At 35.0% G+C, this 19,428-nt stretch overlaps 2 protein-coding genes across 4 annotated transcripts; both read right to left on the bottom strand.

Annotated features, from left to right (window-relative positions):
- Positions 1–1,350: 1,350 nt before the first annotated feature.
- LOC131610043 (protein RTF1 homolog) lies at positions 1,351–3,826 on the bottom strand. The gene is made up of 2 exons (XM_058881903.1): positions 3,674–3,826; positions 1,351–3,461 (listed from the first exon to the last, which is right to left on the bottom strand). Exon 2 carries the CDS (start codon positions 3,451–3,453, stop codon positions 1,564–1,566), a length of 1,890 nt encoding a protein of 629 aa, XP_058737886.1. The 5' UTR covers positions 3,454–3,461; positions 3,674–3,826; the 3' UTR covers positions 1,351–1,563.
- Positions 3,827–9,973: 6,147 nt separating this feature from the next.
- On the bottom strand, positions 9,974–18,069 carry LOC131612424 (uncharacterized). 3 transcript variants are annotated; one of them, XM_058884214.1, is made up of 19 exons: positions 17,933–18,069; positions 17,119–17,765; positions 16,536–16,736; positions 15,721–15,804; positions 15,123–15,182; positions 14,750–14,794; positions 14,220–14,419; positions 13,622–14,128; positions 13,278–13,371; positions 12,997–13,176; positions 12,825–12,914; positions 12,649–12,711; positions 12,464–12,538; positions 12,323–12,373; positions 11,112–11,189; positions 10,884–11,018; positions 10,611–10,718; positions 10,434–10,499; positions 9,974–10,326 (listed from the first exon to the last, which is right to left on the bottom strand). In XM_058884214.1, the coding sequence occupies exons 2-19, from the start codon at positions 17,506–17,508 to the stop codon at positions 10,252–10,254; spliced, it is 2,502 nt and encodes an 833-aa protein (XP_058740197.1). In that variant the 5' UTR covers positions 17,509–17,765; positions 17,933–18,069; the 3' UTR covers positions 9,974–10,251. The 3 variants fall into 3 exon arrangements, with proteins under 3 accessions (XP_058740197.1, XP_058740198.1, XP_058740199.1); XM_058884215.1 differs by having other exon boundaries at positions 14,750–14,791; XM_058884216.1 differs by lacking the exon at positions 17,933–18,069 and having other exon boundaries at positions 17,144–17,262.
- Positions 18,070–19,428: the final 1,359 nt, after the last annotated feature.

Raw genomic sequence — 19,428 nt, 5'->3', positions numbered from 1 at the left:
ATAAGCTGTAAAAAAACCAGGGTCTTACGGGATTAGGGACAAGATGGAGCCACAGCCCCATAAATAACAATGAGGCAGTCATGTAAAGTAGTTTCTACCTGCATACGGCTAAAATTACAGTACAGTTCACTTAACCGCATACTTCAATTGATTGGTTATGATTCTGCCTTGACAAAGCATCGAAATTAATCTGACTATTTCTGCTACTGTCCTCCATCTGCAACAACTTATAGGCACTTGAGAGTTAGAAAACTCCTGCTTCCTGGCCACAAACATTTATGTTGTCCCAACTCAGCTAAAGGTGACAAAATCGAAGGAATACTTTCTTTAGTAATCACAGGGAGCCAACTGATTCTTTCTAACCAGTAACCAGTAGTCATCAATCCTCGGGAATTCATCAACCAAATCATCACTACGAACTCCAACTTTAATCCAACAACTGTTCCACGTCCATCTCCATTTGACAAATATTTTAAGTACACAAATTCTGCCTATGAATTAACCAAAGTCATCCACAAGACCGAGTCATTCAACTTTGCTACAACCTCGTCATTCACTATATTCACTCATCATAATTTCCTTGGATAACATTGCACCAAAGAGAATTAACTCATGTTCTTAACTCACAACCTAATTTCATGAGGCATGCACATTCACTGTTTGAAGATTTCGAAACCTCAGACCTCCAATATTTTAGGTTTGGTAATTGCACCCTAATTAACAATGTATAACATCTTCTCAATAGCATCCCCTCATATAAAGCCTCTTCGACTTTATTTTATTTTATTATCATTGAAGTACACCTTTGGAATTTTTTTTTAATTATAATTCCAGCTAGACTTGTCGCTTCAATGTTTTTCGCTTAAATGTTTTTTTAAAGGCACATTAGCGGTTTTTTCATCAAAAAAAAAATCAAAAAAATATTGTAAAGTTTTTAAGAGAAAGGATTTAAATTAAGAAAAAGTATAAAGTCAAAGACGGTTAAAAATTAACTCTCATTACTGACGCATAGACGCAAATTCAACTGTAAGTTGATCCAAGTCGTATCGACTCTAGACCCGGGTGAGGTTTGGAACCCAAGTCATGTACATACATAGTTGAGAGTGTTCTCACCTAAAACATTGTCACCTTGAGCTTATATCTAATTTCCAAAACCTGAATCATGCAAAATCATCAGGTTGAGCCTTTAAAACCTTCAATCCACCGTCTGAATTTTCTCATCATAATGAATAAATACAGTTAATATGCAGTATACTTCCAAGTCTTGATACTTCTTTACTTTGTAATGAATTGAAATGTTTCATGCAACTTAAATAATAAAGAAAACAGGAATGTCTTTGTCTCGAAATATAAAATTATTTTTGCAGCAAAACTTTGATGTTGTCCATGGTAATAGGGTTGTCTAGTCATGCTCTTTTAGCAAACTACAAATCTATACTTGAATCCTAAGAGTTTGTCACAGATTGAAAACTCTATGATCAGTTTCAAAACCTGCAGAAAATACAAACCAACTTTTGCCTTGAAAAGAGTGAACCTAAAGAAAAATTGTCACTTCAACAAATTTCAAAAAATCCCTCTTCTTCTTTTGTAATCACTAACTGTTAATGTCAACTGATGACTCCTTCCATCGTTTTCTGGGACTCGAAATCCAACAATTCCTTCAATCCTCTGTTTTTTTGCCATAAACCCTGCCTGAACTCCTTGTGCTCCACCAAACTTTTGTAGTATGGCTAATGATATTGGCAGCTCAAAATTGTGCAGTACATTTGACTCCGTCCCTTGGTCCACTGGAGCCCTTGTGTCGATTAATTTTCCAGCATCAGCAGCAGCTTCCAAAGCTTCAGCAGTGGCCACCATGCCTGCTCCCGTCCCATTGCTGCCTCTATCACCAACTGCATCACCAGAACTATTATTTCCAGCTGCAGCCTCTTCAACCTGTTTTGAATTATAGTAGTTTCTTGATCTAGTCCATCTCCTTGAAAAGGGATCATAACCTGCCTCCCCTGCTTTCAAAGCTTTATTTACTGGCCTCAATTCAGATGCATTTTTGAAGTTCTCAAACCTGTTCTTTCTGTTCATCTCAGAAAGCCTCAAAGCCTTGGCATCCTTCTCCTCAGCTTTCCGTGAATCTTCCAATTCTTGTAGTCTTGTCCTGATCTTCTCTGCTCCGGCTGCATCATTCTTGCTTTGTGCTATTTCCAACTCTGTTCTCAACCGGTCCTTCTCGGCTGCGACATTTGAAGGCCTCCACGAGGTAGATTTTTTTTCTTCTAACATCTGCTTCACAGTAGCTGCTGAGTAAACAAAACTATTGATCTTCTGAATGGCTTGCTTTTTTTCAGACACATCTAGCTTTGTCAGCATCCGGCCACCACTACGCTCTACTTCCTTAACCCACTGTTTAAACTCCTCCTCAAGAGGGGGAGAATCGCTAATCATAGCCATTTGCCACCTAGCAGCAGAAGAATCATTTCCCCATACAATATTCAAGTACTTGTAAGTGGTTTTGTTATCTAATTTATACACCCGGTCTGGATCTGATGCATCCACATTTTTCACAACGCAGAGTCTGTAGATAGGTCCATTCTTTGACCTACCAATACCAACCCTTACCAAACAACCTACAATTAACTCCTCGAAAAATGGTTCCATTAACCATTTTGCAAGTTTTGACCTTCGAATGGTGATTTCCTGTATGTCTTCAAAAGAAGGCTTTTCAGAAGTTATCTTATCATCATCATCGCTGTCAATAATCCCTCCATCTCCATCCGAATCTTCATCATCACTATGGGACCTACTCTCACTTCCGCTACGGCTTGAACCACTGAAGTAAGGTCTCCTTTTCTGCGAATAAATCCCCGTTCCCGCACTTTTAGACCCCTCTTTCACCTTATGTTTCACATCTGAATCTTGCTGTTTCAACCTTTTAGCACGCAGTTCATTTAACGCACCGTCCTTCGCAGCTGACCTATCAGCAGATCTAGCAGACGACCGCACACGAGAAGACGGAAGAGGCGGAGACTCTCTTCTAGATACAGTTGCCATTTTCCCCTTCTCGCGCTTCAATGCCATCTTACCCAAAAAATCCTTATCATCTTTCTTATTAGCCCTTTCCGACAAAATCATCTCTCTTTGAAGTTCAGTCATCTCAGAAAGTTTCTGTCTATCATCCTCATCCTTATAAAGATCATCACCAACATCAGAGCCATCACTGCTGTCCCCCTCACGCACAGAACGACCATCTTCAACATCATCATCACTATCATCTTCTCTCCCTCTCTTCTTTAGAGGAACCTGAGCCGTCTTTCTCTCCCGATAATCACGCTCATCATCAGAATCGGAATCCGAATCAGAATCACTCCCACCATCCAAAGGTTCTCCATCCCTCCTAGTCGGGGGAGAATGTCTGTTTACCCCAGCAGCCTCCAGAAGCCAATCATCTAAATCAGCCATAGTTCAACCTGAAATTCAAAAATATCCTGTTGGTATCAAACAAAGTATAATAACTAATAATCAATCAATCAATCAAATTCAATATCGAAAGTTGAAGAGAATGACGAGAATAAACAGCATTGGCGATAACAAATGAAATATCAAATACAGTGAAACTATAAACTAAAAGTGTATGAGTCTACTGTAATGAAAGCAAGGGTTAAGTAGGAAGGGACATTACTGTGAATTTCGATGAATGCGACGAAGAGGAAAACGCGATATTTGCAGCTTCTCTTACAATGGAAGAGTGCGAAACGAAAACAAAACCCTAACGGAAAAACCCTGGTTTCGTTGGGTGATGAAGTCACGAAGCGAAGTAACGTCGTCGCGCTATTTCTCAAGTATTTTTGTTCTTTCAAAGAGGGTTTAATTTAAACGCGTCGTTTTAATTTTTGATGATATTTTCTCTTTTATTTAATTAGATATCACGAATGTCCATTAAGAAATTCCTAAAATGGTGAAGAAAATAAATAATTTTTTTAAAAAATACTAGTTAACTTTTTAGATACATTGAATAATTAATGTATTTGGATAATATATATATTTTTTTTGATACTATTTGGATAATATATTGTCCAAATATATTATTTATTCAATATAAAAATGATCAAATTTTTAATATTGTTTTTAATTTTTTTTTTTAAAAATAAATTGATTGTTTTTAATATTTATTTTTAAAAAAGTTATTTTAAATAAAAATTATTTTATTATTTATTATTCTTTTTCTAATTTATTTTTTCATCATTAATAAAAAACAATTTTATAATTTATAAGAAGGATAACTCGCATCATTAATGCCAAGCTTGAGAGCCATAACTTAAACAAAGATTGTTGTTTCAAGAAATGGATTGATATATTTCATGAGGATATACATGTTGGGAGTTTCTAGAAGAGTAGTCAAGGCAAACCTCATGCCTTCGATGGGTTTATTCTCAGACACACGCATAATCGCTTATGATATAAGATAACCGAGTTTGTCTTCAAAGGTGGCATTTAGCCAATGTAATAATCAGAAAGGCCCTGAAAGAGCCAATGATCTATTAGCAGTAGGGAGAAGCTTTATCTTCAAGGGAGCAAAACCCAAGTGTTGGTATAAATATGACAACAAAAGTTTGTCCACAGAAATCTGTCGACCCTCGTGAATTTGGATCGCCAAGGGGATGAAGCCTTTGATTATTTGCAATGATCTTGGGAAAAAGAGAAAGTAGGAAAGCCATAGTGTAAAGAAAGCAATATGTTCCATGTCGGAAACCTCTTTAGTGTTCTTGACATGGTGGTCAGCTATATAAAGTTTGAGGCTCGCACAGTCGAAGTTGAACTCGTTTTCAGTGGACAAGGTTGGGTCAAAGATTTTGGCCAAAAGCGAAAGGCCACGTCGAACAAAGTGGGCATCATCATCGCATAAGGAAGTTGGAAAGTATTGGTCGAAATCAAGGCAAGAATCATGCAGGGATTGATTTTATGAACATTCCTTGATAGTTGAATGGCGTCGAAAATGCCAGCTTCTGCCCATTGTGCCTTGCATTTTGCTTGAACCTTGTTGAGCCAAGCTGAATAATCTTTGTTATTTGAAGCAGACATAAATCGAAAAATCCTAGCATTGGGGTCCATAAACTTCAAATCAAGAGGTCCTTTTTCGAAAGCTGGTGGAGTTGCAGGAGTGAAACAAGGCAAGTATTTTTGGACTTTTGTAGGACGCGTCTTTGCATATGGATATGGCTCATTGAAAGCACAAAGTTTCTCATCAACAACAAAGGGGGTGAGGATTTATGGTTGTCATTTCATCACTTTGGATTTTTCGGTAGAGGGTGGTTGAGTAATAATGTTGAGACTTTTTCCTCTGTAAGCACAAAAGCTACAGGGTTATCACCAGTGCTCACCTTAGATAGAGAAGTTGCCATGATGATATGGAAAGAAGGAAGCAAAGGAAAATAATTTTTTTTGGTTTAGAAAGCTGTAGAAAATAAGAATGTAGAAGAAGAAGTGCTCTAAAAATTGAGGAGAGTATTTATTGAGGAGGGGAACGTGTTTGAAAGTGAACAAGTGGCGTCTACGTGTAGGTTAGAAACGTTTCTGTTTCCAGAAAGTGGGAGAGTTAGTGGTGGTGGTGGTTTGAAAATCCATTACCTATGTATAGGTAATCATACAAAGTGATGGAGAATCCTCGAGAATTGCAGTGCAGAAAGTAGTCATCATGACAAGTGAAATCAACAAATGGATCTAGTATCAAAAATTCGCTAGAAAAGAAAAAGGCCCAAGTTGAAAGTGGTCTGAATCAAAATTGGCCTTTTAGGGGGGGAGGGGGACAATTTGTTGGCCATAAATTTTTGAATAGAGCATGAAGGCATGAATAAAAGCTTATTAGTTTTTAAAACCTAAAAGAGCTAAGAGATAGAGAGAATAGTCGAAAGGGTTGACTGTCGAAGAGCGTTTGTTTGGAAAATCTGGAAAGATTAGTCGAGGTCTGCAGAGAGATCGTATCAGGACTTAGCTAATTTTTTTTGACAAAGTGTCTAAGGTTAGACAGTTGAAATGATCAGTTCGTGCAAGCAATTGTTAAGGACGTGTAGAAGTTGTCAAAAAGCAATTTTACATGAAGCAGATATGTGGCAAGTTGTGATTAGTCGAACGTGTAGTAGCAATTATTTTTAATACCTATATAAGTAGATGTTGTATTCAATTTTAGAGGTCACATTTTATAACATTGTAAGAAAAGCTCAAAGTATCCACATAAGAGAGAAACGAGTGACTTCTGAAAATGTATGCATTCGTTCCAATTTCAATTCAAAGCAATTTACATTTTAGCTTTTGATCTTGCATTTTGTTTTGTCAAAGTGTTTTTACTTTGTTTATTTTATCTGGATTTCTAAGTCTTTACCCAGTTTTCATATCCAATTCAAAGACAAAAAACCATTTGAAACTTAAACAAAGTTTTAAGATTTTGTAGCCGATTCCTGCAAGTTAACTTTAATAAGAAATTAAAAATTATTTTCCAAAAATTTGTGCAAACACAAGAATGATGGATATCTAATTGCAAAATTTATTGTTGAATCCAACGGTGCTCTGAACTTTGAGGAGGAAATTCCAATCAATAATGTAAAAGGTCTTTTTGACGATAATATTCATAGTAATGTTTTCTCCAAAAGACTTATTGTCAAGTAAGTTAGTGGCCTCTAAAGTGATGCGGATAGGACACACTCAAATATGTGTCTATCTTTTATAAAGCCTCTATGACGCTCAAATTTTATTTTAGGAAATAAGTAGCAAGTTTAACCGCTAGAATGTTAGTGATCACTTTAAACTGAAAGTTCTCTAGGGCCCAGGGGATGTAATTCTCAATGACATATGCACTTGTGAATTTAGGAATGAGGATAACATGGCTAGAATTGAGATTGGGGAGGATATATCCAGGGGTAAATCCAGACATTACAGATTGACGTGGCTAAATATAAAAAAAATAATACCCTCTCTAGTCTTATTTATAAGAAAAAATTCCCTTTTTAGATACATTGAATAAATAATGTATCTAGACAATATATTGTCTAGATACATTATTTATTCAATCTATCAATAAAAAAACCTATTCTTATAAATGAGACCGGAGATAGTAAATTAAATTATATTAAAAATAAAAATAATAATCTTTAAAACAACAATACATTTATTATGAAAATTATCTATCAAATATGAATATTTAGCAAATATAGAAGTGATAGATAAATTTAAGAGGTATACAAATATGAATGATTAGCAAATATAAAAGATAAATAAATTTAAGAGATGGTGACGATGTTTTAAAAATCGGACTGCACGAGCTAAACGAGCCGAGAATAAGAAGGGTCGTTTGTTTGATTCGACTGCTGGATTGAATAAGCTATTAAACTAGTGAGAGTCGGCCTGAATCGAACAAAACTAGTAAAAACCAACGAACCGATGATTTTTGAAAATCGACAAATTACATGTTTTTTCTCGGACAAAGCGACATTGTTTTGATAAAAAAATTAAAAAATAAAACTAAATATAAGTAGACTTTGTTCAAAATTAATTTAAAACATTTTTCTCTCTTTATAATTAAATTTATTAGACACGACACTTATTTTATTATTCAGTTTATGTGACAATAAATTATATATATATTTGATAGACAATTATATATAAGAAATTAAAATTTTTGGTGTGGCTATAGCCACAGTCGTTGTTTGAAAAACTGGGTAAACCGCATCATTACCAATTATATATCTATTTAGTTCTAAAAATTAGTTCTAAAAAAGTCATCCTTCAAATCAACCATGTCTGGAGAAGATCATACATCCATATTGAACACAATATGTTGGATTTCTTCGTAAAGATGAATTTTGGTGATAAAGTCATTATTAGCATCAGTGATATTAGAAGGTGATGAATGGATCTCTGAGTGATATCAGAAAGTGCTTAAATGTTATTGAATGTAACATCTTTATAGAATTTCAGGACATGTTGATTAATATTTCCTCTGATCATTATTATAAGTAAATATTCTCTTTTTAGATTCATTGAATAATGAATGTATCTGGTCTTTTATGTAGACCAGATACATTCATTACTCAATGAACTTAAAAATAGAATCTTTGCTTATAATAATGACCAGAGGAGTATATCTTAGGCTTCAACAGCCAACAGTTCTGAGTCTAGTAATCATGTTTTTTATCTACTATCATTGTAGTAAGATTGTGAAAATAGAGGGTTTTTTTTGTCACCATCCATAAATCCCTTATCTCTTATCGTCTAATGATTTAATATGTAGACAAAGTTATATTAATTACTAGTAGGGGTGGAAATAGGCTGAGCCGAGTTAGGTTTTGCCAAACCTGAGTCTGGTCTGTAAAAAAAATCGAAGCTTAAGCTTGGTTTGTAATCTGTCATAGACTTATTTTTAGGCCTGAGCTTGGTCTTTTCGAAGGTCTGGTTAGCCTATTAGCCTATATAAAAGCTTATTTGTTTTAAACATATGTAAATAAGCTATTAAGATAATATTTAAATAGACTAACTAACTAAAAGACCAAGAGACTAAAACTTTGTTTGCATTGACTTATTTTTAACTTACCTATTAGCATAAGTTCTATGAGAGTATTTGTTTAAGAGAACTTATGAAAACAATGTTCATCAGGTGTTTTTATCTTATTTTTACAAATTCTTTAAGATAACCAAGTTTTATTTTAAGTATTTTAATTCAAAGTACAAAACATAACAAGCCTAGACCTTTTCTATTTAAAAAAATGTGTGGTCTGACCTGAACCTGTATAGGCTTTGTAGGTCTCTGTTTTTGGTCTGGCCTATTTCCACCCTTAATTATTAGAAACTCACACACAAATGCAAATCATTTAATATGTAAACAAAGTTGTATTAATTACTAGAAACTCACACACACAAATGCGAAGTCTTGGATTAGAAACCTGATGTTATCTTTTGTTCTGGACTGGGCCGAGCAGGTCCATCGCCGGCCAAGCCCAATTCGGCGCTAAGGTCCAATTGAACGCTGACTCCTTTCTAACCGTTGGAACTCAAAACCCACGTTCCCCACGTAGAGCACGAAGTCAACTGTCTAGCGAGAGAACTGGTCTGGCCACTCCGAACCCCACGGACAGTCCATCCAGAGTTCACTTGCTGACTCTGTCCCACCACGAAGGATCCTGACAGTCTCCTGTCTTGGGCCTCCAACAATCCAGCCCAAAGCAGCAGATCTTAGCCCAGCATCAGGGTTATAAATACCCTCTTTCACAAGAGGGCAGGTATTCATTATTCATACTTTCACTCTTTCGTAGTTGCGCTCATTTATTCTCTTTCTCACTTTGACATCGGAGTACCTTGCAGGTATACTCCCCCTTTCACTAGTCCAACAAATTACAGGGCAAAACGATCCATTCTGATCGGGTCCTATCATCTTTGTTACATTCAAAATTCTAAAAAGTAGTATCATTGTACTTCGCTCTTAGGCTAGTTCTTATAGAGGTGCTTCGGATAAATTATGGTCATATAGAACATCATGTCATTTTGTTGGTTTTGTTCACTATTTTGCATTGCATGTTTAGGAGATATACTTGTATTAATAGGCAATGCATCTTTTCTCTTATATTATACTATATATGTTAGACTTGTTATATTTTGTTATATGTAGATATTAGTTAGTTTTGCAACTTGTTAGTTAAAATTTATAGACTTGGACATAATCACTATATAAAGTGTATGATTTATTCATTGTAATTAATATTTTTTCATCGGAATAATTCGAATCAATTTAATCGTCTCTTAGTTTATTTCTCTTGAAATCAATCATGATTCTAAATAATATTGATACATATCGAATAATTGTTTGTTATACGGAGTTTAAATTTTCATCGTCAAAATATTCTGATGGTTTTGCCTTCTAATATTATTCTGTCAAATTATAAGTGAAACCATAATTTATCCTATGGAAGAAAAAGACCATCCGGCATTGTTATCATAATCCAAAAACAAATGAAATGTATATATACTCACAACAAGTCAATTAGTGAACAATGAGCACCTAAACCCAAGAACCTATATTCAGTCAACTTTCCTATCAACATGATACAATTTTTTTGAACCATTGTACTTCGCCCCTGTTGGCCATTCCAACCCATGCAATCGAGGAGGACTCGATTAATCGATGTAATTATGAGCACATCCTCAGTATCAACAATCAGTCATGTCTAACAGATAAACACCCTTTTGTTAACACGTCAGACAGATGGAAGAAGACTATGATTTGCCGCTCTCAAAGCTCGATAGATAAGAGTCTGATAAAACAGTGAATAGCTGTGTATCTACAAAAAGCTGCAAAGCCAAGGATTCATGAACTTAGATTGCCACATGCACGACTACCTACAAACAACAATTTCAATGCTCATGTAGAGTGAAATTTTCCTTTGAGTTGTTGTTACCTTAATGAATGGCTGGTCCCTCAGAGGAAAGGAGTCGATGAAGGTGTCTTTAAGAAGTAAAGAAACCTGAGAAAAAGAAATCAAGGATGAGCTAGGAAAATGGGGCCAAACTACGTATTCTTATTTATTTGAAAATATATAGAAATAGAAATCATAACAATAACTTAGTTATGTTACCCTGTCGTGATTCGATTGTACACTAGTTATCGTATGCGATTTCAAATTCGAACAAAGTGACTCCAAATAGTGCCACACGACATTCAAAAACTGAGTTGCAATTTCGGCCTGCAACAAATACAAATTAGGAGATGCCACTAGTGGAAGAAACACTAGAGGCTAGAAGCTGAAAAACTGCTGGTTTTTATATGCATGAATCATATATAGATAAAATTAACACTATTTTTTCGAATTTGAAAGAGAGGAGAATTCCAGTATAGAAACTAAAAAAACCTGGATTTCGTTGCACCTATGTATAGGATGCTTTTTAGCAACTGCACTTTCACTTGAAAGTCTGGCATGAATTGGAGTCAACTGAGAAACAAGATCCCTTTGCCGTGGAAGTCTAGGCAAATGACACATTTTAACCTGCAAGAAGAAAAACAAGTAAATGTTGCAGGCTTGCGAAAGACTTTCCATTTTTCACGTGGACCATGTTATCTTTAAAATGTCATTACAAACCTGATTTTCCAGTACGTCTACTTCAACAAGATTACTTGTTTTAATATACAAATCATCTGGTTTATGTTGTATGCCAACCTGCAAAAACATTGGAAAATTGAATAAACGGTGAGTATATTCTTAAATACTAAAAACACGTGTTGTCAGCCAATAAAAATTTCCACAAACAGAGAATAAATAAAGTTTTTTCTCTTTGAAATTATACTCCATGTAGGAACATTTAACATTATTTACTATATAGACAGCATTTTACTGATCCAACCTTAGTTTTCTCACTGTATCTCTCTCCTCTCCTATTTTTTGTTTTATTTTTTCTTTCAAATTTTACAAAAATCTGGAGAAAGAGAAGGCATAACTTCAACATTCAAATAAAGCGGCATAAAAGAGCACGGTATCATCCTCACATTTTTAAAAAAAAATAAGTAATATTACTAACATGAACACACTGATCCTCAATACAATACAATGCAAAAGCATTATCATTATGAAGTCCAGATACTTCATAAAATAGAAAAGTATTGATGTGACGATATTGATACACAACTGACACTTCCCAATACATACCCAAAAAGTATCCAACAATTTCTTTAATTTTTAAAAAGTATTTCCCCAATACTTCTCTGATACATCTTTGGAATGTCTTACTAACTAACGATAACCAGCATATAGATACGAAGTATTTTCAATTTGTTTAACCAACTAAAGACTTGAAGTTGTATGTTTTCATGAGACACATTCATTGTAGGAATAATATATCCGATATGAGTGAAGGAAAGATACATAACTACACATACTAGTTATAATCACAAGTATAAGTTGTCTTCGTAAACTGTGATCATCATATACTGACTAGTGATATGTTTCTGTATCCATGAGCAATTAGTGATGTGAATGTCTTACATTTTGTGTGTGTATACATAAATATTGTGTTGTATCTTGATTTTAAATTCTTTCATAAATTCTCATATCCATGTATCTTTGTCATATCATACCACTACTACTTCAGCACTGTGTACCCATGCTTTTTATTAAAACTCACGTCGGTAAAAGCAACAAAGACATTTATTGAAAAAAATATATATGCCAGTAACACTATTATGAAGTAATTTCCATGTGTGATGTGGACATGAATTTCACACAGCAGTGATAAATACCAAAAATATAACATGAAACAGCATATTTTATAGAACGGCAAGTAAAAGGAAACTCACAATATATGGAACTGGGGCGTCAAGAAAATCAATCATTTTTGCTGGCAAAACCTGAAAAGCATGGCCAACATATTGTTAGACTTATGAGGGAAATCCCCAAGGAAAATCTGCAACCAGAGCTTTTTGAATCCACTGACTCACCGGAAGCAGTAAACTCTGCCACTGAAATGGACGAATCATGGGTATTAGAGAAAGCACTACTGCAGATAGAACACCCTGCATTGTGTCAAAAATTGCCAAAAATGAAAGGCTCTCTAAAGCAATCCAAATTAATCCACATCAACAAATAATGACCATTGATTAGTATCATTGCTTCAAAAACTTACCAAATTTGGGCACACTATTACAACCTGTTTTTCCAACAACACTCCTGTAACTAATGCCAGCAACTGCAAGTAACATGTATTAAAAATTTTAATCAATCAAGAAAGTACCATTACAGTTGTTACAGCAAATTGAATGAATCGCACATGGCTGAACTTCAATTGGAATATGTGCTTACACTATCAAGGGATAGAACTCGACAAGTAGTTGAAGTTGTCCATACTGATAATGAAAGGGCTTCCTCAGCAGCTGCCAACTTTGCAATGACCTTTTACAAAAGTAGTGCTGTTAATAATGCACATATTTGTGGATAAACCCTAACCCTAAATCCTAAATGACTTGAGAATTACCTCAGTTGGTTCAGAACAATCTAAACAATTTTCTTTGAAGCCAAGAGAAGCAACTGAATGTCGTATATATTGAATAGCTTGTAAATGTTCAAGAGGGTGGAAGACAAATTCACTTCCTCGAGGTGGAATAGCTTGAGCATGATATCTGCACACTATCTGTAGTAAATCATTCTTATGCTCCTATCAAAGCCATTCACACCAAAGAAAATATGTTAAAAGCTAATCCAGCATCACCTAAATCTAATTAGTGCAAAACAAAATGGAAAACTGTTTTCACTAACCATAGCCCATTCCATCAACAACTCATCTCCGTTATCGATTTCATTGTTTGAAAAAGGAGGATCATCATCTTCGGACACAATGCTTCTAACTGGACTGCCAATGAAGACAACATGATGTTGAAATTGAACATCAAATGTCAGACAAAAAATCAGTAGCAAAGAAGATAGATGAGTGAACTATTTATCATATCTGAAAAAATTATGTACCAAGAGGAGGATATATATATATATATAATTACCAAACACATATCTCAGCAGCATAAATCAAAAGAAAAAGATTGTGATTATGATGACAGTGTATCAAAAGTAAAAACCTAGAATAGTATAAATCATAAATCTCCCACCTGAAAAGTGACTCAGAACTTCCAAGACGCTCCAAGGTGCGACCCTGAGGAGATACAGGTGTTCCAACACTGGAAGAAACTTGGCCACCTTCAGAATTTCCATGCATTCTTTCCACAGAATCATGAGCTTCTGGTCCCTCAAAAGCACATGTATCATGATCTTGCAGATTCTTCTTGCCATCTTTATCTATATCCCTATACTGACAACAATCTGAGGCATCACTAGCAGTCACACTAATAGGGGATTGACAGCGAGAATCCCATATTTTGGGTGATAATTGTGGGATTTCATCATCAGATATAAGTCCAGCAGCAGCAGCGGTAATGACTGCTGCACCCTCAAGAGGTATTGCACAAGCCATCCAGTCACTAAACGACTGCCTCTCTGGGGAGTTAGTAGATGAACTCAATTGGTCATCTAGTTTGGGCGTCGATGGAATGCAACCAGAGAGAGTAATCTCATTTACAAACTGAGTAATCCGGTTCAGACGCTCCTGTGCAATAAGACTGCATCCAAGTAAGAAATAACAAACACTATTGGAACTAGGAAAAACCATAGTGCAATAAGCATGACGTCGAGTCAATGAAAGGAAATAACCTGTTTAACATCTCAAAGTGTAACTCAAAGAAAGGAATTTTAGTCAGAAGACAGTAACAGCGAGGTGCGGAAACCAGAAAACGGCTGCATAACCCAGAGGGAAAAGAAGAAGGAGAAGATGTGCCTAAAATACCAGGGGGCCTCTGAACAATTTCAGGCACATGTAAGCAAACTCCATAAAGTGTTGTACTGTCTGCTGCCTGATCAAATATTATGTTTCAATTGCCAATATTTATTTCATACTGCTACTCATTACAGGAAATAAATAAGGAAAAACTGAAAATGTAATCCACAACAATATGTGTTCAATGCTCTACTTTATGTTTGTGTCTCATCCTTGTTTCAATCTCAATGAGCTTGTCCATAAGGAAGGGTGTCGCAAATGAAAAGTTTATTCTTGGTTCTTCAGTTCTCACCAGCAGGCAGCAGTTTGAGTTGTAACATTACTATTTTGAACTGTGTGTGTTTCTTTGCTAACAATATGAAGCTAAATACTTAGAGTTGACAGAAGATGCCAATACAAAAGTTACCTTGAGTGTAAAGATAAACGATAGATCATCTCTTCCCAAATGCTGCTGTGGAGAGTAAGCAAAAAGAAATTTTTATCTTTGGCCTCAAAGGTGCTGAGCTAATGAGCGCTCAATGTAATGTTAATTAGAAGATAAGAATTGGACTGACTCATGCTACTTTTAAACAAAAATGAAATATCAAGAAATATAAAGCTTTTGAAAATTTCTCTTCATATCCACGCCTTAATAGGACATGGTATTAAATTACACGTGTATAGTATGAACAATTTACCATTTAAAACATTGTATTTGACAAATCAAAGATGATTAATTTCTTTAACTAGCTCATCAAGAGAAAAAGTTATGTCTTTCAAAAGGATACTTATCTTCTTACCTGTCCATAGACTAGCTCGTTTAGCTCACTTAGAGATGGAGTCCTCTCCAACAACCCTGCCTGTAAATCAATGTCAGTATTTTAACAATGTAACAATTTGTGGTGAAAATAGCAGCAGCTTTCATAACATAAATAGTTTAGGGTTTAGGGTTTACGAGAAGTGTTATTTTCATCTTGCTAAACAAAAGGCCAAATTCTACCCAAAAAATATATCAAACTTACGTTTTAATAGACATCATAAAAGTGAAAGGTAAGAGCAGAATAGTATTAGTCTCATGGGAAAGGTTTTTCTAGATTGCACAGACTTCTAATCCAGATCTGGAGTGGTATAAATTATGTTCTAGTGTTGCAATATAACAATAAAAAACAAAATAGAAAATTCTAATTTCATTTATCAGCATGATCAAGCAATTTTTTGTATGGCAAACTAAAGAAAACAAATGATTTTGTCGTAATTTCAGAAAAGGGGCAAGACTAACAAGCAGAGAGAGGATCGATTTTGTACCTCCAAAAGCAAAAGAGGAAAGCTAGTAAACAGTTTTTAAGGTAGCAAATAAAGGACAGATTTGATAAAATATATAAACAGTGTGAAACAGACCCTAACACCTCCCGGAAAGCAAAAGGAGGCTAAATCTTTCAAACGCACTGTCATCCTCTTCGCAGAAGGATATTTGAACAATATCTGCAAGTTGACAAAAAATGTATCAGCTATAAGGAGCCTATTAATCCATAACAACACACTAATGGGACATCTGGAAAAGCTTATTTGAGTTTAGCTCATCATATAAAAGAGCCTGAAAAATAGATAATAACATATGCCTATAAGTTGTTTTTGACGTATTCTAATAGGCTCCTTACGATAGATTATCTAAACAAATTACTTTATGCTTAGCCAAACATAAATACTTTAATAAATTTTTAGCGCCCACGACATAAGTTGTCATGCGATAACCACCAATTGTTACCCCCATCAACTTATTTGTAAGCAAAGATTCTTTGCTTGAGAGCAGCAGACTCAAGACTTAAATAATCCCTTTTAGCCATCAAACTATGAATGCAATATTCCAACTATATTTATTAAATGTGGTGAAATTGATCATTGAAATTCCTAAAAGAACCAGAAAACAGATATGCATAATGCCTATATCCCTGAATATCTTTTACAGGATTCTAGAAATCAACCTTCAAAATTTATCAACAGATAATCAAAGACCAATTTTAATTAAATATTTTCCATATCTACTATGCAGAGAAACTTGACAAGTAGTCAATCTCTTTTATTCTTGGTTTCCTTTTATTACTTCTGCTTTGTAGGATATCTTATCCTCTTTTAGTTGTGCTTTCTTCCTTTTATAACAAAATTTCCTTTTCTCTCAAATATGTGTCTATTAAAGAGACTGATATCTAACAAACCTGAGGTTCCAAAGTTGGTTCTGGCGGCCTTTGTTGCTGCGGTATTCTGTAGTCTAGATTTTCATCGTTTTCCGTCTCTCTTTCCCATTTCTTCCTTCTTGCAAATGCGTGCTCCACGACTTCCAAATTAGCATCTGGATGCAGTCCCACAACCACAAAATGTTCAAAGAGCGAGGTTGGCTCCTTATAATTCATACAATCCTACAGTAATATTCACAATGACTTACTTCAACAGACTGATAAGTTCACATTTCTGATAAACATGTTTAGGGGACACAAAGTCACCTCCTAAAAGCTAATGCAAAAATGCTTGAATGCTAATGCTACTTAGTCTACAAGAAGGACTTCCTAAATAAATGTAAGCATTAGACAATACACACATTACTCATCTACCTGTATGACACAGTTAACTATATTATGTTCTATATAAGAACAGTCTGCGCAATACAATTGTACAATATCAAATAGTATAAACACAAAAATCGAAATAAACTAAAAATCCATTACTATTTGCAGTTCAATCAGGCAAGGAAGATTTTCAAAACAAATATAGTACATATAATTGATTCTAAAATTTGAATACCATAGATTTGGGATGAAGCTGATACCACTGACGTTTCTGGTTCGCCATGACCTCGGGATTGAAACTCGCTAGCAAACCTTCTTCCCTCGATTTTCCTCCCCACCACGCCTTATGCACATGAGCTTTTAACTTCTGAAAACTATTACTACGTTGAAAATCTTTAGTCACAAGTTCACTCTGGCTTCTCCTATGTGCAACACTAGGCCCTACTTGAGGCACGTTTGATCCACCACCAGAATACATATTTTGCAATGCTTCCCCCGCAACTCTAAAGGCTCCTTCAGATATCTGTTGTAGAACCCACATTGGAGATGTGGGCCTATCCTCATTAGGTTCTCCTTCTTCTTTTGCATCCATGTTTTCTACACCTATCTCATGCTCATTGCTCATGCAATCAACACAAGAATCAAATAAATACACCCCTTTTGATCATTGCTGAACCTAAATCCGAAACCATTACATTCAACCCTTTTGATCATTTCCGTGAATTCTGATTGATGGTTCTTGAATGAGAAGACCCCAGATGGAAATTATCATCAAAGGTCCTCTTTTTCCATACGTAACTTATTGCGTTTCTTCAGATTCTTCAGATGGATTCCAAAAATCGAAACTTTTTCACCGGAATCATAAAAGGCACCAATGCGATTCTGAAAAGAGGAAAAAAGAAAAATAGAAATTGTGAGAATGTGTAGCGGTGAATGTTACTTGTAACGGAAACAAGAGATAAATGCAGGGAAATTCAAAAGGTGGGAAAAAATGGAAATGAAAAAAAGGACATTGGATGAGAAAAAGGGGAGGAAGAAGGTGAATGTACCTGGTTTGTATTTGGTGGTTGTTATGGGTTTGGCATTGTTGATGACAGAAGAGAGCGAGAGAGAAGGGGGAGAAGAAGGAAAAGAGTTGCTAAAAATAGAAGTGGAAAAAGGAACAAAGGAAAATAAATGCGTGAAAATTTACAAGTTTCGACAAAAACAAAGATATGAGAGTAGGATAGGGCGGTTCTAGTTCTTTTGAGTGTGAGTTTAAGAAATTTTTAAAAAAAATGCACATACTTTTACAATTAAAAAAACAGAGTACTTTTTTTCCTAAATCGTTAAGAAATAAGACCAACTAGTAAATCCTGTGACATAATTACCGATGAGTCGGATTAAATGTAAAGTGAAAATAAAGGAAAATATTATAAAAGAGTAGGTAAAATAAAATAAATTGTTTCAATAAAATACATAAAAAATAAAAAGATGGTATACAAGATCTCTGAATGTAATATTTTAAGTTTTGGATGTTGTATGTGAACTTTGTGACCCTTAATTCAGACATCGGGATTACCTGTATATATTATTAGACTTGTAATAATCTTCCATGATTTATCGTGTATGCTTGACACATATATTTGTTATGTGGCTTCGAGGTTGATGACTTACTTCCACATGCCTTGAACATCCAAACTCATGCTACGGCTACGTAATGCACCCAATTTTAAAATGGAATTGAAATACCAATCTTTACTATGCAAAAAATTGTTTACTTATCCTTCCAATCATTTTTTCTGCACTCAAGAATTCCAAACTGGTGGATTTAATATTATTCTAAAGCTTTCGACTCAACTATAAGATTATCTCAAATACTAACAGATGCTTTCCTTGTCATGCAACAAAAATTCAAGAAAGGTAGAGCTCAACACATCAAAGAAATCCAAACCTTCCAAAAGTACTTAGAAGTTGTATACAATTCAGAGTGCTTATATAAAACCATTTGCGACGCTTTTGTTACTTTGAAAGAAAAGTTTATGAAGAAATTCCCTGATTTGAAGCTTTTGCCTTACCTCACAGACAAAGACATGTATGAGTTTGCCTTCAAATTGTACCCACCAAGATTTCCACCTTTACCAAGTTCGGAAATATCATTGGAGTTTAGCCCCCAGTTTCTACATTGGCCTTGTGGGTCCTTTTTTGAATGTGCTTAAAAAGTAAAGTTTAAAATCGGCTCGTCGAGTGGTCCAAACTAAGCACACCTTATATAACTTCAAAGGGCATCTTCTTGTTGACATAAAACATGTCAGAATTCTAACTCCGATAAATGAAGGTGTGGAAGGCGACAAGATTTATGTTTTATTTACGCAACTTTTCACTTTGAATTTTATGCTTACTTCGCTAACCTTCCTCCACCCGCCAAACACAAATAACGTACTAGAGACATGACTAGTGGAGCTACAGGTTCTAACCAAAATACCACAGAAGAAATTTCACTCATACCCTTCAGGTTTTCTTCATTCTAAATTTTATTAAATATCTCTTTCATATGTATCTTATA

Source organism: Vicia villosa, linkage group LG6 (assembly GCF_029867415.1).
Source record: "Vicia villosa cultivar HV-30 ecotype Madison, WI linkage group LG6, Vvil1.0, whole genome shotgun sequence".
NCBI lineage: Eukaryota > Viridiplantae > Streptophyta > Magnoliopsida > Fabales > Fabaceae > Vicia > Vicia villosa.
This window is presented reverse-complemented; position numbering and strand designations above follow the sequence as displayed.